We start from the raw sequence: 22,566 nt of genomic DNA on the forward strand, positions 1-22,566 counted from the left end.
TTTGGATGATCTTTCCATTGGTGTAAGTGAGGTGTTAAAGTCCCCCACTATTATTGTGTTACGATTGATTTCCCCTTTTAGAGCTGTTAGCAGTTGCCTTATGTATTGAGGTGTTCCTATGTTGGGTGCATATATATTTATAATTGTTATATCTTCTTCTCGGATTGATCCCATGATCATTATGTAGTGTCCTTCCTTGTCTCTTGTAGCATTCTTTATTTTGAAGTCTATTTTATCTGATGTGAGTATTGCTACTCCAGCTTTCCTTTGATTTCCATTTGCATGGAATATCTTTTTCCATCCCCTCACTTTCAGCCTGTATGTGTCCCTAGGTCTGAAGTGGGTCTCTTGTAGACCGCATATATATGGGTCTTATTTTTGTATCCATTCAGCGAGCCTGTGTCTTTTGGTTGGAGCATTTAATCCATTCACGTTTAAGGTAATTATCAATATGTATGTTCCTATGACCATTTTCTTAATTGTTTTGGGTTTGTTTTTGTAGGTCCTTTTCTTCTCTTGTGTTTCCCACTTAGAGAAGTTCCTTTAACATTTGTTGTAGAGCTGGTTTGGTGGTCCTGAATTCTCTTAGCTTTTGCTTGTCTGTAAAGCTTTTGATTTCTCCATCAAATCTGAATGAGATCCTTGCTGGGTAGAGTAATCTTGGTTGTAGGTCCTTCCCTTTCATCACTTTAAGTATATTGTGCCACTCCCTTCTGGCTTGTAGAGTTTCTGCTGAGAAATCAGCTGTTAACCTTATGTGAGTTCCCTTGTATGTTATTTGTAGTTTTTCCCTTGCTGCTTTCAATAATTTTTCTTTGTCTTTAATTTTTGCCAATTTGATTACTATGTGTCTCGGTGTGTTTCTCCTTGGGTTTATCCTGTATGGGACTCTCTGCACTTCCTGGACTTGGGTGGCTATTTCCTTTCCCATGTTAGGGAAGTTTTCGACTATAATCTCTTCAAATATTTTCTCAGGTCCTTTCTCTCTCTCTGCTCCTTCTGGAACCCCTATAATGCGAACATTGCTGTATTTAATGTTGTCCCAGAGGTCTCTTATGCTGTCTTCATTTCTTTTCATTCTTTTTTCTTTATTCTGTTCTGCAGCAGTGAATTCCATCATTCTGTCTTCCAGGTTACTTATCTGTTTTTCTGCCTCAGTTATTCTGCTATTGATTCCTTCTAGTGTAGTTTTCATTTCAATTATTGTATTGTTCATCTGTTTGTTTGTTCTTTAATTCTTCTAGGTCTTTGTTAAACATTTCTTGCATCTTCTTGATCTTTGCCTCCATGCTTTTTCCGAGGTCCTGGATCATCTTCACTATCATTATTCTGAATTCTTTTCCTGGAAGGTTGCCTATCTCCACTTCATTAGTTGTTTTTCTGGGGTTTTATCTTGTTCGTTCATCTGGTACATAGCCCTCTGCCTTTTCATCTTGTCTATCTTTCTGTGAATGTGGTTTTTGTTCCACAGGCTGAAGGACTGTAGTTCTTCTTGCTTCTCGAGGGCAACTTTTTTATAATAAAGGACTGGGACTTCCCTGGCAGTCCAGTGTTTTGGAATTCACGCTTCCACTGCAGGGTGTGTGGGTTCAATCCCTGGTCAGGGAACTAGGGTCCCCCATGCTGTGAGGTGTGGCCTTTTCCCTTAGTGACATCACGTCCCGGCAGGTCCTGAGGAGACCAGGCTCCTGTTAGAGAGAAATGGACCCCATGATGTCCCAAAGCTGAAGCACCAGCGGGTCCTGAGGAGACCTGGCTTCCGTTAGTATGGACTCGACCCCAAGTTGTCCCGAAGCCCAGCCATCAGCATGGACTCAGTCCTACGTGTTCCAGAAGCCAAAGCCCCAGCGGGTCCTGAGGAGACGGGGCTTCCGTCAGCTGTGCCCGGAGACAATTCCGCACCTATGAGTTCTTTATATTAGGATACTAACCATTTGTTTTATATGTTTAAATATTTTTCCCAGTCCATTGTCTTTCAAGTTTGTTTACAGTGAGGTTTATTTTGCTATACAAATGTTTGAATTCATAACCTCCTTTTCTTGTATGGTTTTGATGCACTAATAAGTAAGAAGGACCTTCTTAGTATATATGATAAAATAACTTCCCTACATTCTCTTCAAATACTTTTATTATTTTATGAGTCTTTGATTAGTTTTTTTATATTAAAAAAATAAAATCTGTTACTTTTTTTTAGTCTGTAGAGGGAAGTATGAATGGAAATTTATTTCCTATCTTAGCTAGCGGTCACAGTGCCAATCATTATATTAAACTTATCCTTTCCTTTGTGTTCTGGAACTTCTTTTACATAGATACTGGATCTCCTACTTTTTTCCCCATCTGTTTTACTTTTTTCCCCCATAAATTCCACCAAATTATCTTTATCCCCTTCTTTTGAGCTGCTGACTCTCTTTATAAATCCAATGATTTTTTTTTTTTTTTTTGCTACTCCACTTGTGGGATCTTAGTTCTCTGACCAGGGATGGAACCTGTGGCCCCTGCAGTAGGAGTGCAGAGTCCTAACCACTGGGATGCCAGGGAAGTCCCTCCACTGACTTTTGCTCCCTGAAGCCTACTCACATTTACAAAATGTGCTCTACAAATGTGCTCTGTTCAAAATTAGTGACACGTGGAGGCCCAGCTGACAATTGTTTCTATCAGCTCTCTTTCCTTTCCTCCCCAGCTTAGCAGGGCAAGTGGTTCTGAGGTGGGAGATTGATTCTTCACTCTCTGCAGTTTACTGCCACTGTCTCCCCCCTGCCCCAGCAATCCTCTTTCAGCACAGGAGATGGCTTTTCCCACCTGCCTCGGTACACTTAGGCACTACTATGGGATTCTTCTGCTTCTGTGGAAATCATCCTTACTTCAGCATTACTCATGTTAACTTTTCAGAATGCCATGGAGGTTTTGGAAGGATGGGAGAGCACACATCCATAAGCATAAGCAACTACACACATGCCTGTTTGGTGTGATGAGAGGACTGGCTCCTGGAAACAGGGGTGCTAACTAAATTAAGTTTAGGCTCATCTGCTAGGCAATTTTCTCTTTTTCAATCCCCTGATAACAAAGTTCTGCCAGCCAGGTTCCTCCATGTACCATTCACACAATTCTCAGTCAAGCTTCCCAGGCTGTGGTGAAGTTTCATAGGGTAAAACTATTTCTGCTATATTACTAATTGTCTGATCTTTAGGCTACTCATTTGAGAAAAGCTTCAGTATTCCATAAAATATGCATTACCATCCAGTATAATGCTTTTCCTTGACGTACTTTTGTGGCATTATCAACATTAGCATTGGTATACCTGTAGTCATCATTATAAATTGAAATGGTTCAATAAAACATTGAAGAATAATAGAAAAAAAATAGATATAGTTAAACACGTTGGAAAGGGTCATTTAACTGAGGAAAGCTTAGCTTGGTAACTTTGAGCTCACCAGCTGAGAGTAAAGGAAATGACTTCTTACTCTAATAGATGACAGACCTGGAGAAAAATATATAACTGCACTGTTTGGTATTATAGTGAATTCATATGATGATATATTTAATATAAAACTATTTTTGGTAGTTTTATACACAGAACTATAATGAGTCATTACTGCATAAGGCTGCTTTAACTGAGACATACATGTATAAGGAAGAATTGCATTAGCCATCTAAATTCAAGTAATATTTCAAATTATATGTTTTCTAATTATTGTTTCATAACTTTTAAGTTAGTAATGTCAAATTCTTAGGTAAACTGTTGATGGGTTTTTCATAAAACATGATCAAGGAACTCGAGGAGCAGAAGTTATTCAACATTTTTAGCAGATCAAGACCAAACATTTTTAGATACTCTTTTCATACGACAATTTTGATAGTTTTTAATTTGTTCTTTGTTTTCATGAATTTTCAGTCACAAATCCCGCCAAATTTTATTGTAAGTTTATGGGTCTTCATTTTATTTTCTACTGAACATTTAAATAATGTAACATCCAGCACCCATTTACTCATTCTTTGTTTCCCCCCTCTTAGAAATCAGTGTGTCACTTCCACTCACATCTTACTAGCTAAAGCAAGTCACATGGTCACCCCTAATTTCAAGGGGGCGAGCAGTGTAATTCTTCCCTTCCTGTCCAGGAAAGGGAAGAAAACTGGAAATATTGTTGAACTCTAGTAATGCTACCACGTTACCTGAGAGGGAAAATGAATTTTTTCATTATAAAAGCTACCAGATTGCTCAAAAAACATTCCTTTAAAAGTGACAAATTTTTAAAGAAGAACCAATCACTTATTTCCCACCTCTGTGAAATATCAGCTATATACAGGTTTCTGGGTTCTCCTCTCCTTATGCCTTTTTAATTTTTTCATCATTGTAATCACACTCTAAATACTGTTCTTTGTACTGGCCATCATGTCTTATCCATTTTTTATATTGCTGTAGAATCATTATAAGTTTTGATTCTGGTGGAATCAAATGAAATTTTTCAATTAAATATGTTCTAAGAATATCTAATAATCCTTATTCTGATTTCAAATTTGTATTCAATTTAATTCTTAACCCTCACCTGTGTTTAAAGAAAACAAACCAATAAACCAGTACACTTCATATCTTAAGTACTTGTAGGAAAACCTGGTCCTTCCTAAAATGCAGATTGTCCATGGCCAAACAAAAAGCTGCTCAGTTCTGAGAAAGTATTACTAAATTCTAAAGGGACAATTTATTCTACCTTAATAAGTAAGTAACTTGAAAATCCTTGAAATAGAAAGAAAAAAAGAACAGAAACCAACTAATAGAATATGATTATTAAATTGCTCAACTAACATATTATATCTAAACATGTCCAATTTTTTTTAAAAGATGTCAAATTTTAAGAGAGTATAACAGTTTAAAAAATATCAGTTTTTACTTCATATAATTCTTTCTTACAAAACCAAAAGCTGAGGAAGTAAGAGTAATGTAAGATAATCCTTCAGTTTGTGAAAGTATTTATCACAAGTTCCCTAAGTGAGTTTGAAATACAATAAATACGCACAAATTAAATTGCTTCAAAGCTTTTCGGGAGTGAACCTAAAATAAAAATTAGCAATTCCTGTCCTCAACTTTAGGATGTGGAAGCAACAGGCTCAACTATGAATAGTGACTATGAATAGAAGGCAAGAAAAACACACACATACACAAAACTGAGCCATTGGCAAGAAAGCAGCTTTCAGTTTCTAGTTGTTTAGGAAAAAATCTTGAGAATGCATCAAGGGAATCTATAACACCTGTTACATGAAGAAAAAATGTACATTTAAAGTGTCTTAGGGAATTCCCTGGCGGTCCAGTGGTTAGGACTCCACGCTTCCACTGCAGGGGGCACAGGTTCGATCTCTGGTTGGGGAACTGAGATCCCACATGCTGCACGGCACAGCCAAAAAAATTAAAATTAAAAAAATGCAATTAAATTCTTATTTAAAAAAATAAGTGTCCTACCGTTTGTCCTTCAATACCACCTTGTTCGTCAACTTTTGTTTCTTCCTCATGAACTGAGTTAGACTCATTTTCTTGTTCTTTATACTCTTCTCGGAGATCTTTGCTGACTGCTGCTTCTACACTCTTAACTTCGTCTTTGCCAAAGTAAGTTACCGTGGAAGTGTGTTCTTGTGATGCTGTTGGAACAGGGCCTAATGGCGTGACATGATCATAGCGAGTATGTAGGAGTCGCAGAGCAATGTCAGATGTTGCTAATATCCTTGGAATTTCAAATCCAGTTTGTGTCTCAGAGAATCTGATACTTCTGTACCTGTTAATTAATTTAACAAAAAGGATGAGGCTTTAGAAAATTCTATGTCTGTTGTAAGCTTATACCTAAGCAGTATTTCTCTCCACTTTAATTTCACCACAGTTTTGAGTCCTGACCCATACTTGCTTTCTTTGCAGCATTTGGATCCAGTTGCTCATGTTACCTTCTCAAAACTCTCTCTTGGGATCCATGACTCTATACTCTTCTCCTCCTATACTCTTCTCCTCCACCTCTGGCAGCTCCTTCTCTGTTTCCTTTGTATGGTCTCCTTCCTAAGCATCCCTTAAACGTTGATGTTACTTGACTCTCCATCCCGAGCCCTTCTTTCTTCTCCCTCTACATACTCTCTCTGGATATTATTATTTCTATGACTTCAATTATTATTTATATTATCAGGAGTGTTTAACATGAGTTCTATGTTTCCTAGGGGAAGAAGCATCCCTGAATGAACTTTAAAAGGTCCAAAAATGCCCTTACATATGTGTGAGCATATGTAATAAAGTTCATAAGAGTCTATGACTCCCCAAAAGTTAAGAACTATCAATCTGTATGACTCTGCAAAACATGTCTCCAACTCAGATTTCTCTCAATGCTTTCAGACAGTTGCACTTTGATGTGTCATAGGTACTTCAAACTCAACAAGTCCGACACTGAGCTCATCATACTGACCACCCCCTGCTCTCTCAACATCACCATCAGAGTAAAACAAAACTTGTCCTGCTTCCACTATTCCTTATCTTAGTAAAAGATACCATCTAATTCTCTTCTTAAGCCTGGGTAGTTAATACAGGGATATTCATTTTACTTTTCTTCTTTTAAAATTATATAATTTCCTTCATCCTTCTGGATATAACATATTTTATAATGAAAAAGGTTATATTAATATATTGACTCTGATTTAAACCACAGAGTATTTTGTAGCAAATGTAACTTGGAAAATACTTTTTTCCTTACTTTTACTAAATATCAGAAATAAAATCCAATACTTTCCACTGTCATAGGACTAGTCTTTTCAGAGTTGGGACCAGAACCTAGGCCTCCTAACTTTTATTCAGATCATTTTTTCCTAAAACTTGCTGCCATACTAACTCAATTATTTTGAAATGTTTGAGATAAAGCAGCAACCAAGTGATCGTGAATTTATCAGTATCTCTATCATTCCTCAGAATGATATTACTTTGTTGAAAACAATCAGGGAAACATCACTTAAATTATCTAAAAAATAATAAATATGAAAAGTATTCTTTTTTGAAAGCATTAACAGTTCACAAAAGATAAATCTTTCAAAAGTTTCAGATTGCCATGTAGAGAGCACCTACCACTTCTACTTTTTGGTGGGGAGGGAGGTTAAGTGGGTGAAAAGAAGAGGAAGACCCTGAGACCCTGATATTTAGTCAGTGTATATTTGTGCTAGACACCACAGTATGTATGACCTTTACATGTGTTAACATTTAATCCTCAGCCCAATCCTATTAAGTTAAGTGATATAATCATTTTACTGTTGATATACTGAGGCATAACAAGGCTAAATAACTTGCCTAAGATAAATGGCAGGTCTCTGAGTCAAACCCCAGGTGGCTGACTTTCTAACATGGGTTTTTGTTAGTATGCCATGCTGTAATGCAACAGGCATCTGCTTGGTCATGTGACTATATAATGTCTTCAGACCTATAGTATCACCCATGGGAATACCTTGGATTCTTCTTGAGGTTTGCCCATACATATACAGTAACATTTTCATCTCGAATGACTTTTTCCATGTTTCCACTGTCCAGATCTGCTAAAGTACTAGCTTGCTGTAAGAGAAAAAGAAAACAGTATTAAGATTAGAGGCCTCATAAATTACGCAATTTAGATAAGTTACTTCATCACTTAGGTGTTGGATTCCCTTCAATATTAAAAGAGTAATTTGGGGACTTCCCTGGTGGCGCAGTGGTTAAGAATCCGCCTGCCAATGCAGGGGACACAGGTTTGATCCCTGTTCTGGGAAGATCCCACACGCCGAAGAGCAACTAAGCCTGTGCGCCACAACTACTGAGCCTGCATTCTACAGCTCGCGAGCCACACCTACTGAAGTCCGCGTGCCTAGAGCCGGTGCTCCTCAACAAGAGAAGCCACCGCAATGAGAAGCCTAGCGCACTGCAACAAAGAGTAGCCCCCACTCGCCGCAACTAGAGGAAGTCCACCCACAGCAACAAAGACCCAACGCAGCCAAAAAGTAAATAATAATTAAAAAAGAAACCTTGAAAAAAATAAAAGAGAAATTTGGGTAAAAATAAGGTTCAATCAAAATAACAAAGAATTGTTTTTAAAAATTCTCTAAACAACAAAAACATATTTACTCAATTAAATGTGCTCCCCATTTACTACTCAGTTTCTCTTACGGTGTCTAAGGATTGAAGTTGCTCCTGTATTCCCAGGTAGCACTTGTGGATTACTCTTAGGTCACCCTTTTCAATTTTAACATTATTTGTGACTTTTCATTTTAACTATATACATGCTTCTTTATCCTTACCTTATTAAAATGTAGATTATGCTACTGTAAAAGTTAGCCTATTTCTGAACATACCAAGTTTAGAAAACAAAATATCCAGATGAGTTTTGTGTTTTACTAGTCCAATACTTGATAATCAACATTAAACACACAATTTAAGGATGTTCTTAAGAATTCTTTTATAAAGACTAACATAGCTTGATGCCTACTGCTTAAGATATTAGCTCTTTCAAAGGGCTTAAATAAGTCAATATGTATTTGGTTCCTATAATGTAAAAATTTAAATGTACTGGGAGTTGAATTTATTGCTTTTTTTTTTTTAAGTGATTGTTCTGGGAATTCCCTGGTGGTCCAGGGGTTAGGACTCTATACTTCCATTTCACAAGGCACAGGTTTGATCCCTGGTTGGGGAACTAAGATCCTGCAAGCTGTGCCAGTGTGGCCAACAAAGAAAAAAAAGAAAAGAAAAAAAAGAAATAAAAGTGATTGTTCTCTCACACCTTTTTTTTTCTGTGACATTAACTTTTTGAAGTGCCCAGGATAATTGCCTTGAAGAACTGTTCCACATTGTGAATTTATCTAGCTGTTTCCTCATGGTTTAACTTGCTCCTCTGTTCCCTTTATTTTTTGTACACCAGAAGTTAGGTCTAGGTAGGTTTAATCAGATTAGATGAACAATTTTCGGCAAGAAGGCACAACAGGTAACGTTGTGTTCCTCACATTGCATGCCATCAGGAGGCATATGATGTATACTGTTAGCAATGTGGACTTGATCACTTAGTTAATGTGGTGACTACCCCCACCTCCCCTTGCAAAGTACATTTATCCTAGTCAGTAAGTAATCTGTGGTCTAATACTTTGGCACTATGAGAATAATGTGTTCCTAAACTTTTCGCCTACTTATTGAGGTAGCCACTGATGATCCTTATCAATTATTACATTGGGGATTGAAAAATGGTTATTATCTTACTGATCATTCCTTCCACATTCATCAGGTGGTACTCTTCTGTAAAGAACTGTTCTCTCTACCCGCCACTCCGCTTTCCCCTTTCCATTTTGGAATATCACTATAGACTCATGAATTTTTATTTTATTCAAGGTTCTATAATCCAGAGGTCCCCAACCTTGTTGGCACCAGGGACCGGTTTCGTGGAAGACAATTTCTCCACGGACTGGGGCGGTGGTGGGGAATGGTTCAGGCGGTAATGTGAGCGATGGGAAGCAATGGGGAGCGGCAGATGAAGCTTCGCTTGCTCACGCACCACTTACCTCCTGCTGTGTGGCCCTGTTCCTAACAGGCCACGGACCAGTACCAGTCCTCGACCCAGGGGTTGGGGATGCCTGCTATAATCAATTATAGTCATTATTATTTCTGATATTCAAATTATCCCCAAGTTGATCAGTGGGAGCTTCTTTAAGCTAGTTCTGTCTCTTTGGCTACTACTCCATTAGTCTTTGAGTATTTACTTGTTTTCTAGCACAAGATAACTCAAACTCATCTTTCAATAACAACCTTATCTTTCACTTTCCCTGCCCCAAACTCGAATCAGCCATTTACCACAATTAGACCTGGTTCCTTTTTATGGAATAAAAAGAAATCTGTTTCATACTGATACTTCCATTACAAATTTAACATTACGGTATTTTTTTCTAATCTTCTTTTCTTCTATATATCTTTTTTCTCTTAGAATAAAAATCTTGATTACTAATAATTATAATACATTTCCTTACTGGCTTTTTCTTACAATATAGATAAAATAGCTGCAAAATTATAATATGACTATTACTGCCAAGAATAAACTTAACAATAAGCCTCCTTTACAGTTCTTTTTATAATTAGAACATATTCTGCCAAGCCTATAAAGGTGATTGTGTTCTAGACCAAAAGAAACCAAGAGAGAAAATAGCCAAAAGAAAGGTGTGACCTTACACTGTTTTCTGATTTAAAAAACAAAACAAAACAGAAACAGCTATAGAAGATATTCATGGAATATTAGGGAAAATTTAAATGTGGACTGGATATTGGAATACATTATGGAATTATTATTAATTTTCTTAGGTATAACAATGGCTCTATGATTATTTGAATATTATCATTAGTGCTAAGATATTTGGGAAAAACAGAGTGACTACCAGTAATTGTAATCTTGTGTCAACTGATTTATCTAGAGTGTATAGCTAACATACAAGGTTTTGTGAATTTATTTTCATAATGGTCCTGGTAAACTTTCGCAAGTATAAGAAAAAAATCTAGACTTTAGCTACACTGATAATGTTTCATTTCTTTAAAAATAAAATATTCACAGTTGTTATCTCTGGATAAATACATGTGCCTTAAATTGTTCTACTGACTTTTCCATAACCTTTTAAATCTTCCAAAAAATAAAGGACACTGGACTTTAAAAATTATATAATATAAAATCTTAGCTCTTACAAAAGTCAATAATAACATATAAAGCAAAATATCACACTTACTCTGAGAAGTATTTCTGTGGCTATGTTAAACTTAAGATGAAGGAGCTCTTGCAGTTCTAGAATTGATCCTTGGTACTGTATTATATTTTTCTCTTGCAAATCATATGATGGCGTTTCCAATAAAATTAACTTCAATTTCTCAATTAACTATAAGTAAAAGTATAAGTAAAAATATAAAGTAAAAATTTACGATGAAAGTAATCTGACACACAAAGAAAAAGTGAAATGGGGGACGTTTTATCACTTTTGAATTGAGGAACACATCACCAGTAAAACATATAAAAATACTTTTCTGTATTTATTCTATTATTTAAGATCCTGGAAAAATAAAATATTTCCTCCCAAAACTCCACTATAAGAATTCTAGGGCTTCCCTGGTGGCGTAGTGGTTGAGAGTCCCGCTGCCGATGCAGGGGACATGGGTTCGTGCCCTGGTCCGGGAAGATCCCACATGCCACGGAGTGGCTGGGCCCGTGAGCCATGGCCGCTGAGCCTGTGCGTCTGGAGCCTGTGCTCCGCAACGGGAGAGGCCACAACAGTGAGAGGCCCGCGTATCGCAAAAAAAAAAAAAAGAATTCTATACTATGTGTAACAGAGCTGTCATTAGCAAGCTGATAGAGGAGGCACAGCTTATCACTACTTAAGACTGTGGAACAATAGAAACAATAACAATATGATGAGGAGGAGGAGAGTGAGGAGAAAGAGGAAGAGGAGGAGAATTACTAACATTTACTGAATGCTTACTATTTGCCAGGAACTGTTCTAAATGCTTTAAATGTTTTAATCCATTTCATCCTCATCATAACTCTATAAGGTAGGTACTGTTTATCGTGCCTATATTATAGTCGAGGAAACTAAGGCAACCTGGTTCCACCAGTAAGGAGCTTGGAAGACGTCACTCAATCCTAACAAGTGAAAAGCTGAACAGACTGAAAAACCAACCACTATTCTTTGATCCATAAAAGAGGGGAGGACACAGAGCAAATCCCTGTCCCCAAGATTGGAGAGACCTACAGGTGAAGACAGGGAGTCAGTTTATCAGAGCAGAGTGTCAGGAGCAGAAACCACTGCAGGAACCAGTGCCAGGTCTGTAAACCCGAACTGTAAATGATGAATTGTTGGGAACTCAGGGTGGACAATTCTGAGAGTTAAAAACTCCCGGGGTGGGGGCCTTCCCTGGTGGTTTAGTGGTTAAGAATCCGCCTGCCAATGCACAGGACACGGGTTCAAGCCCTGGTCCGGGAAGATCCCACATGCCACAGAGCAACTAAGTCCATGTGCCACAACTACTGAGCCCGCGTGCCACAACTGCTGAAGCCCGTGTGCCTAGAGCTCTGCAACAAGAGAAGCCACCGCTATGAGAAGCCCGCGCACCACAACGAAGAGTAGGCCCCACTTGGTGCAACTAGAGAAAGCCCATGCACAGCAACAAAGACCCAACACAGCCAAAAATAAATAAAAATAAGTTAAAAAAAAAATCCTCCCGGAGGATGAAGTCATGGGAAGGTGAGAGCCCATAGTATTATGAGACTTACCTGCAGGAGCTCAACCAGGTCCCCACAATAAATATGGGGGAAAGAAATTCCCTCCTGCTTCTGGCAGGAGGAGGGGGAAAGGAAGCATTTTGAAATAGGACAGAGCGCTCTGTTCTTAACAAGGCTTGATCTCAGGGGAAATTAATTAACTAGAGCCTAACCTGCTGGAATTTTATCAGAGCTTAACTCACCTGGGGGAAAGGAAATACCCAACTCCAGCTGGCTCTAGCCATTCCCTCTCACCTAAGACGGGATAAGAAAAATTAAAAACGCTTGTGAAGTTCACCATCCAGAGGCATAGGCTTACTTAAAGACAGACCTAATCACAGGACTACAGAACTCTTCCCCTCTCCCAACCTGCCTCACCACCACATTACTAAAGGCTTATTTACAGCAGTTCTTTTTACCCAGTACATCATGTCTGGCTATCAAGAAAAAATTACAAGGCATACCAAAAGGTAAAAACCACAATTGGAAGAGACAGAGCAAACATCAGAACCAGACATGGCAGGATATTATAATGATCAAACCAGGAATTTAAAACACCTGTTTTTAATATGCTAAGGGCTCTAATGGATAAAGTATTCAGCATGCAAGAATAGATGGGTGATGTAAAGCAGAGAGATGGAAATCCTAAGAAAGAACCAAAAAGAAATGCTAGAGATTGTAAACACTGCAACAGAAATGAAGAATGCCTTTGAAAGACTTACTCCTTAACTGGACACAGCTGAGAAAGGAATCTCTGAGCAAGAGGATTTATCAATAGAATTCTCAAAAGACCAAAAAGCAAAGAGAACAAGGACTTAAAAAAACAGAATATCCAAGGAACTTGGGACAACTACAAAAAAAAGGAAGCACACACATAACGGAAATACCAGAAGAAAGAGAAAGGAACAGAAGAAATATTTGCAATAATAATGACTGAGAATTTCCCCCAAACTAATGTCAGACACCAAACCACAGATCCAGGAAGCTCAGAGAACACCAAGCAAGATAAATGCCAAAAAAACCCCGTATTTAAGCACACCATTTTCAAAATACAGAAAATCAAAGATAAAGAAAAACTGACAGCAGCTAAAGGGGAAAAAACACCTTACCTTTAGAGGAACAAAGTTAAGAATTATATCCAACTTCTCAGAAATCACACAAACAGGAAGAACGTGGAGAGATATTTAGAGTGTTGGGAGAAATTAATGTACAGCATGATCAAGGAACAACTAATAGCAAAATTTAATTTTGAACACTGACATAGATGACATACAGAAAATTTCTAAATTAAGAGAGATAGCTGAGTAGTATGGGCTCAAGCCAGAAAGCTGGGCTTCCATCCTTGCCACCTCTTACCAGTGGTGTGATTTGGGGCAAGTTATTTAACATCTCTGGTGCCTCGCCTTCTTTGTTTGTAAAATGGGGATAACGGTGCATACCTCACAGGGTTATTGGGGGGAATTCAGCAACAACATGAATAAACTGAACCAGGCTGAGAAAGCCTGGCATTGTAAATATTATATAAGAGTTTGTCAAATAAATAAATTTGATAATTTGGAACTTGGTGTTTACCATGCGATCACTGCTATCCAATTCTTTCTGTTCGTCTTGTGGTTTCCAGCTTTAGTTTCCTATTATTATTGATTACTCTACTCATCTATCTCCTGTTTTGTTTCACTTATCCTTTTCTCATCTTCCCTACTATTCATTACTTCTGCTTCTGTATCCCACATTCATAACAGGAAGGTGTCACATCCAGGTCACCACTGGTGAACTTTAGTACTACTTCCTGCTGCCTTCCTGCTATTCAAAGTGCAGCAGATTCCTGGACCAGCATCACGCTATGGCAGCCTCCCTGGGAGAGAGAATATGCAATGGCAAGAATACTGTATGATGAATCCATTAGCATCCAAATACTTCATGGGAGGCTCTTTGGAGTCTTTGGAAAGTCAGAGTAATGCCCATCTAAGGTCTCACAGGGGACCGTAAGCAAGTCACAACCCGTTTCTTCATATGTAAAATGAATCTCATAAGCTTGTTTTCCAGATTAAATTAGGCGAGCAAGTTATGACCTTAACAGTCTGGAGTTATTCCATTTTATAGCAACATGGAGAAGAAGTAAACCACAGTGACAAGAAGCACAACATGGCAGAAATGGAAACAAAAAGCATTAGAGGATAAAAGGACCAAGAGGAGTGAATTCCTTCTAGTTTCTAATATTATGTAGGTGTGTCTAAGTGTGGATTCCTTTCTTTGTATCCTAACTTGGGATTTGTTGGGTTTCTGAGGATTCTGGAAAATCGTCAGCCACTACCTCTTTGAATATTGTCTCTCCCTCCGTCTTCTATATCTCTCTGTCTCCTTCTGGTACTCCTTGTCAATATACATTTAGTCCTTTTTGCTCCATCATACATGTTTGTTAACTACTCTTTGATATTTTTCATCTCTTTATCTCTCTGTGCTGTATTCTGATAAATTCTTCAATCTAACTCCTGACTCACTCACTATTAAGAATTCTCAGTAGAGACATTTTTGTTTTCCCTTCATTAAGCTAAACGTGAGCTAATCAAGCTCTTATCATCTCCCTTTGCAAAGCAGGTTTTCCCCTATTTATCCACATTACCTTTTTGAGGCTCCCAGACATAAAAGCGTCTCTGATCCAACTTGCTACCTTCCTTGTACCCTAAGCTTTGCCTCCTGATTTCCCTTTAAACCAGTGCTAAGCCACCAGGGGTTAACAAATAGACACTCTCTGGGAGGCCACTGACTTTGAGACTTGCCCACTTTTCTGAATTGTTTTATGGCCTCCAAGATTCTCCTTTGCCTTCTTTTGAGCTAGGCAATGGATTTAAATGTCGTTAAATTTTTTTCCCTAGCATTTTTAAGTGCATTTGTAATGTGGTAGCTCCTCAGGTTAGCCTATCCATTCTATTTGCAGAAACAGAAGGTAGGATATTCTTATTCATCTTTGTACTTCCAGTGCTTAAAAGAGGTGCCTGGCTCATAGTTAACATTAAAAAAAATATGTGTAGTGAATCACTGAATAGTGCACAATTCTGGCTGAGGATAAAATCATACATTTTTGCACTTGAGTTATCTACATAAATGGATGCAACTTGATATTTTCTTGAATTAGATATACATACAGTTACTATTTCAAATTTATGTTAGGCTGATCTTACCTAAGGTGGCAAGAGGTTTTTAGTTAGGAGTGGCAAAAATAAAAAAGAAAACAAAAAGATGAGCAAATATGTTTCTCCACAGCCAAGGAAGTAGTAGTGTTATTAACTGAAAAATACTTTATTTAATTTATTTCTAGTTTTAGAGTCAATATCAGACAATTGTAATTTACATAATTTAAAATTACAGAATAATACTTAAATACTTACATTTAGCACTAGTTTACTCTTCGCAGTCACTGCCTCAAAAGTCTCATTGGTTTCCTCTTTCCACAAGCTAATAAAAGTATTAATTTCTTGGGATATTGAAGGATCAGGACTCCCATCACATTGAATGTAGTGTTTCCACTGTGGAATAAAAATGTTTGAAGGTTCACACTGATGAAAATTCAACCAAAGTTTAAATTACTTCTTTTCTGAAGCTTATAACCTTGTTTTCCATATTAGGCAAAAACCATATTATGACTTTAGTTACTTGAGATATCTCTAAAATAACCAAATTCCCCTTCATCAAAATAATTTAAAAGCCTCAATATTTCAAATAAATAGAAATTCTATTTATTGTCATATTTTTATTTTTAAAAAAGTATTTATGAGTTGATTTAGTTCTGCTTTCCTCTCTAATCATATAGCTCCTGTAGGTACAAAAGCCAACACTTGAGCTAATTTCTACTTCTCAAATGACTACTAATTCTTAACTGCCACTGTCATTTTAGTATTAGTCCTTCCATTCATTTTGTAGTCTATGCAAATTCTACATTTGTAATCATATTGTACTTACAATTTTTTTGCTTTAAATTATACTATAATCTTTTGCCATATTATTACAGTTTTTCCTTTTTATCCTGATAATCATCTACATTGTTTCCAAAGTTACACTGTTTTGAGCAACACTAGGTTGCCTTAGGCTCAAACTTTTAATATTTTAATTTAGGATAATTTCCTCAGTATATATTCCCCCAAATTAAATCAGAGTAAAAGGATATAAAAATTTCAAGGATCTTATTACTGACAAATAGATTTCTACAGAGCTATATGAATTTACTTTGCTACAAGCAATATAAGAGAGATTTGTCAGATTAGAGATTTTTTTATAGACAAATTTAGTTTCTTGTTATTTAAACAGATATTGGATTATAACTCCCTCTTGTGGTACAAAAGTATTAGCTAAATAAATAAAATCAGTCTTACCTGAGAAAGCAATCTACTGTCTCGTTTCAATTTCTCTGCTTCAGGAAAACATGCCTCTAATAAATAAAGTTCTTCAAGCTCTCCATTTCTTCTTTCTAGGTCCTGTTTCATAGGGATAGATACATTGATATCTTCTTTAATTTCAGCTTTGTGTTTCATAAGTAGCACCTAAAATTTACTTGACAAGTATTTAATTTTAAGATGAATACTACAATCAGTTTAAATGTAACTGATATTTCCAAAAGTTTTCATGTGGAACAGTGGTGTGCGAAGTGTGATCTGCAGACTCCTGGTGGGTCCCCCAAATTTTTTCAGGATCTGTGAGGTCAAATCTATTTTAATAATAATACTAAGACTTTATTTGCTTTTTTTGCAGTGTACACATTTGCAAGATGGTGTAAAACTGCTGGCGCCTTAGCGCAAATCAAGGCATAAGCTATACTAGTGGTCATATTCTTCGGGGGAGAGGGATGATAGCAGTCAGTTTCACATAAGAATGATCTGATGAAGAAGTGAAATTTATTAATTTTATTAGATGTCAAACCTTAAGTATATGTCTTTTTAATATTCCGTGTGACAAAATGGGAAGTATGCATAGAGCACTTCTGCTACATAACAAAGGACAATGCTATCTTCAGAAATAAACATCTATGCAACTATTTGAGTATTCTGGCAGACATTCTGTCAAAAATAAATGAACTGAGCATGTCACTTTCAGGAAACAACCCAAAGTATTTGTTGCCAGTGATAAAATTCAACCTTTCAAATAAAAATTTGAATTTTAGAAAACCTATATCCACCACTAGGGAGCCTGACAGTTTCCCAATCCTTGAAAACTTTTCTGATTTGACTGGAGATGATACTAATGTATGTGATTTTTTTTTTGGGGGGGGGGATAATGAATGATAAAAATGTGTCAACATTTGGAAGCAAATAATTCAGTGAACCAATTTTTTCCAAGCAATCAATGCATGATGTTGCAAAATCATGCGTGGAGAAGAATATCCACAATTATCTGAAAGGCTGTTACAACGTTCCTCCTTTTTCCAACTACCTATCTGTGTGAGGCCAGATTTTCTTCACATACTTCAGTCAAAACAACACATTGTAACAGATGGAATGATGAAGTAGGTATGAGATCCAGTTGTCTTCTGTTAAGTCAGAGATTAAAGAGATTTAAAAAATATAAACAATGCCACTTATTTCCCTAATTAAAAAAAATATATATATAAGTGTGGTGATGGATGTTAACTAGACTTATTGTGGGATCATTCCACAATATATACAACTATCGAATCATTATTTTGTACACCTAAAACCAATATAATTTTAAATGTCAATTATACTTCAATAAATATATATATATACTGTAATTGTTTTTAAAATATGTTAATGTATTTTTTATTCATGTTTATGTTTAACAATGTTTAATCACTATTAATATAATAGATGTTTTTAAGTTTCTGTTTTAATTTCTAATATAGTAAATATTGATAAACATAAACAAAAACTCCTTGAGGATCTTCACTTTTTAATAGTAATGAGGTTTTGTCCTGAGATTAAAATATCACAGAACTACTGATTCAATAACGAAAAATTCTGGTGAAAAAGAGAAGTGAAATTTTAAAAGGAGAGGTAGAATTTGAACATTTTTTGGTCCCTATTTAATTATCTATACAACAGATTGAGAATAATAACTTAATGGTTACAAGCATGGGCTCTGAAGCAAGACTACTTCTGTCTAAGTCCTGGCTCTGAAATTTATTAGCTGCTTAATCTCTCTATTCACCAATTTCCTGATCTGTGAAATGTGGGTAATAATTTACCCACCATAACTTTATGGTAGGATAAAATGAATTAAACCAGTTCAGATAGGCCTAAATATTACTGGTACCTATGGGGGAGAATGACGTTAAATGGCCAAACAGATCTGATAGCCACATAGTTTGTCTTCAGTAATAACAGCATTAATGTTTATTTACTTTTGCTTCAAGTTTTCGCAATTTTTCTTTCTCAGCTCGTTGTATTTCAAGTCTTTCCATTTCTTCTTTTTCGTATTTCACACGGGCTTCCTCTAAAGAACAACAACAAAAGAAATTTTTAGTCTGTTTTATTCTTTCTTTTTTTTTTTAGTCTGTTTTTAAGCACTTAAAATTATTTCAAATATTTAAGATGTAGTAATGGTGGAATATTTGATAGAAGTCACAACCTTTACTGTGTGGTAGAAATAAAACTGCTAGATTTCTTTCAAAAAAGTAACATGACTCTCGGACTTCCCTGGTGGCGCAGTGGTTAAGAATCCGCCTGCCAATACAGGTGACACGGGTTCAAGCCCTGGTCCAGGAAGATTCCACATGCCCCGGAGTAACTAAGCCCATGCACCACAACTACTGAGCCTGCGCTCTAGAGCCCCCAAGGCACAACTACTGAGCCCGCGTGCCGCAACTACTGAAGCCTGTGTGCCTAGAGCCTGTGCTCCGCAACAAGAGAAGCCACTGCAATGAAAAGCCTGCGCACTGCCACAAAGAGCAGGCCCCGCTCTCCGCAACTAGAGAAAGCCTGTGCACAGCAACGAAGACCTAACTCAGCCAAAAATAAATAAATAAAAATAAATTAAAAAAAAAAAGTAACATGACTCAAAATTTCTGGCTCACGATGATATTTCTCTTCTCCAAAAATTTATAGCAATCCAATAATGATTTTAATCAATGAAAAATGACAAATCTATCATGGGTAATTAAGAGGTAAAATCTTCAGAAGATTTCCATAATCTTGTGACATCTACATTATCGGAAGTAACTATCTTTTTTTTTTTTTGCGGTATGTGGGCCTCTCACTGTTGTGGCCTCTCCCGTTGTGGAGCAGAGGCTCCGGACGCGCAGGCTCAACGGCCATGGCTCACGGGCCCAGCCACTCCGCGGCGTGTGGGATCTTCCCGGACCAGGGCACGAACCCGTGTCCCCTGCATCGGCAGGCGGACTGTCAACCACTGCGCCACCAGGGAAGCCCAGAAATAACTATCTTAATCTTCCCTTGCTTTCACTATTAAAAAACAAAATATGAAATATATGTTGAAGAATATGAGTTTAACCCAATATAATAAAACATTCCCCAAGATGTAGATCCTGATACTGTATTATTATCATGAGTCACCTAAAAAAGATTTATATGATTATACATTAAAAAATCAACATGGAAACTAAGAACAGACATTTAAAACCTGAATCTGAATCAACAGATGTTCTTCATGCTAAAAGCTACAACCATCTGAAATATTCAGATTTTTTTTAACATCTTTATTGGAATATAATTGCTTTACAGTGTTGTTAGTTTCTGCTTTATAACAAAGTGAATCACTTATACATACACATATATCCCCATATCCCCTCCCTCCTGCATCTCCCTCCCACCCTCCCTATTCCACGCCTCTAGGTCATGACAAAGCACTGAGCTGATCTCTCTGCTATGCAGCTGCTTCCCACTAGCTATCTATTTTACATTTGGTAGTGTATACATGTCAATATTACTCTCTCACTTCGTCCCAGCTTACCATTCCCCCTCCCCGTGTCCTCAAGTCCATTCTCTACGTCTGTGTCTTTATTCCTGTCCTGCCCCTTGGTTCATCAGAACCATTTTTTTTTTTTTAGATTCCATATACATGTGTTAGCATATGGTATTTGTTTTCTCTTTCTGACTTACTTCACTCTGTATGACAGACTCTAGGTCCATCCACCTTACTACAAATAGCTCAATTTCGTTTCTTTTTATGGCTGAGTAACATTCCATTGTATATATGTGCCACATCTTTATCCGTTCATCTATCGATGAACACTTAGGTTGCTTCCATGTCCTGGCTACTGTAAATACTGCTGCAATGAACATTGTGGTACATGACTCTTTTTGAATTATGGTTTTCTCAGGGTATACGCCCAGTAGTGGGATTGCTGGGTCATATGGTAGTTCTATTTTTATAAACTATTCAGATTTTTAAAGTGACTTTTTATTATTTTAAATGACCAAATTTTCATTAATTTTTTGCTATTTAATTTGAGTTTCAGAATTCTTACTGCACAATCAGTACCAATGCCAATTTAATCAATAAGTATAAACATCTTATACTTAATTTAATTAAGATAGGGTTGCCATATTTAGTAAATAAAAATATAGGATGCTCAGATGAATTTGAATTTCAGATAAACAATGGACTCTTTTTTTTGGTTCAAGTATATCCTAAACATTGCATGAGGCAAATTATCCCAAATTATCCACTGTTTGTCTGAAATTCAAATTTAACTGGGCATCCTGTATTTTAACTGGCAACTCTCCTTCAAGATATATCTGAAAATGATTGGCGTGTACTAACAGAAATTTCTGGGTACCCTTTAAATAGTAAATAGCTATTATAAAACAGATTAAATTCAAAAAATTAAAAAATTTGAAAATTCTTTTTAAAAAGTACTGATTGGATGACAGAAATACAAACCTATTGTTAGTATTACCTGCATGTGACAATAGTTACCACTGTGTGTTTTATACCTTCCTCCTTTCGTCGTTTCTCCTCCTCCTCTTGTAGCTGCTTCAACTGGTCGGCTTTGGTGATTCTCTTTTTCTTACTGCCAGACTTAATAAAGGCCACAATTTTTAAAAAGGCTATTCACATGTTCTCAAATTACTTAAAAACACATATCCCTCAACTAGCAATTATGAAAAACACTTTTACTTTCATGAATCCAGTCTTCTACTCATTCAAATAAGACTGCCTATTAAGTGCAAAGCCTTGACTCAGTGCCTTGAGGACAAAGTATGGAAACAAGTAGGAAAATTAACATATAAATTATTCAAAGGCGAGAGTGACAGTGACAAGTATATACAAGTTAATTCTCTCATTTTCAGTTTTCACATCTTTAAAGTGGTGCTAAATAAAACCTCATTTCATTTTTGTAAGGATTAAAATAAAACATGTAAAAATATCTTTAACACTGCTACATGTCTATAAAACTTAAAGATATTTTTATGACTAACAGATATAGAATTATTTTGCAAGTTTGGAGTAAGGCCAAATTGTTTTCAACAGCTGGGATCAAGTAAAATTTTTATAGGGTATCGAGTATTAAAGTTTGTGCCCAAAAGATTTTAACATTCAGATATGAGAGGAAGATACTCCAAGGGGGAAAGGCAGGCATAAGATATGGAGTTGGGAGAGCACTGGATAGGCCCTAGGAAAACCCCAAGAAGAGGTAATGATGGACATGAGAATGGAAAAGAAGGTTGGAGCCTATGCTGTAGAGATTGGACATTGTGCTAAAAGAATTGGAAACCCCCTAAAAGTTTTCCAGGTCTGTGGCTATATCTGGAAAACAAACCTGGTGTTAGGGGAAAAAATGATTGTAAAGATTATACATTTTGGCTACTATTAACAATAATTAATAAAGTCATGACAATGGAAATGCAGATGGGGAATGGATCCAATAAATATTTTATAAGCTAACTTATTTGATAATGATTAAAACTGGAGTCATGGAGAGGAAGCAGTCAGAGAAGAATCAAAAAAGAAGAATAGTAGTCCAGAAGATGCAAACTTGAAAGAGAAACTGTTTAGAGAAATTTAATTAGTATGAAGTGCTGGTGGAGAATCCAGGCAATGCTTGCAGGCTTTGAAACTGAAGAACTGAGATGTAGCCAAGAGATCAGGGCCACAGAATACAGATTTGAGAACTATCTTGGTGATGACCGCCTCCCTTCCATTTTCCCTAAGGGAGAGTATGGAAAGAGAAGTGCACCATCTAAATTTAGGAATCAATTGAGTGGTTAATCCTAGGGATACATAGACTCTTGGATGACCACCTGCTCTTTTTGGCTCACCTACTGCAGGATGCTCCACTGGAGTCTCCAATACATTAGTCCTATCACTTTTTCACCGTTCATCAACCCCCACATACTGT

General features: G+C 36.7%; 1 protein-coding gene across 2 annotated transcripts in view; it reads right to left on the reverse strand.

Annotated features, from left to right (window-relative positions):
- Window positions 1-21,262, reverse strand: part of DNAI7 (dynein axonemal intermediate chain 7) — a 58,093-nt gene extending 36,831 nt beyond the window's left edge. The window contains exons 1-7 of one of the 2 annotated variants that reach the window (XM_082849644.1): window positions 21,161-21,262; window positions 18,607-18,698; window positions 16,625-16,726; window positions 15,644-15,781; window positions 10,732-10,878; window positions 7,455-7,558; window positions 5,453-5,762 (exon numbers count right to left, since the gene is read on the reverse strand). In XM_082849644.1, coding sequence (XP_082705770.1) covers window positions 5,453-5,762; window positions 7,455-7,558; window positions 10,732-10,878; window positions 15,644-15,781; window positions 16,625-16,726; window positions 18,607-18,666 — 861 coding nt within the window. In that variant the 5' untranslated portion in view covers window positions 18,667-18,698; window positions 21,161-21,262. The remainder of the gene's footprint in view (window positions 1-5,452; window positions 5,763-7,454; window positions 7,559-10,731; window positions 10,879-15,643; window positions 15,782-16,624; window positions 16,727-18,606; window positions 18,699-21,160) is intronic. The other variant, XM_082849645.1, reaches the window with a different exon arrangement.
- Window positions 21,263-22,566: the final 1,304 nt, after the last annotated feature.

The sequence above is a fragment of the Leucopleurus acutus genome (genome assembly GCF_964270905.1).
Source record: "Leucopleurus acutus genome assembly, chromosome: 11".
Classification (NCBI taxonomy): domain Eukaryota; kingdom Metazoa; phylum Chordata; class Mammalia; order Artiodactyla; family Delphinidae; genus Leucopleurus; species Leucopleurus acutus.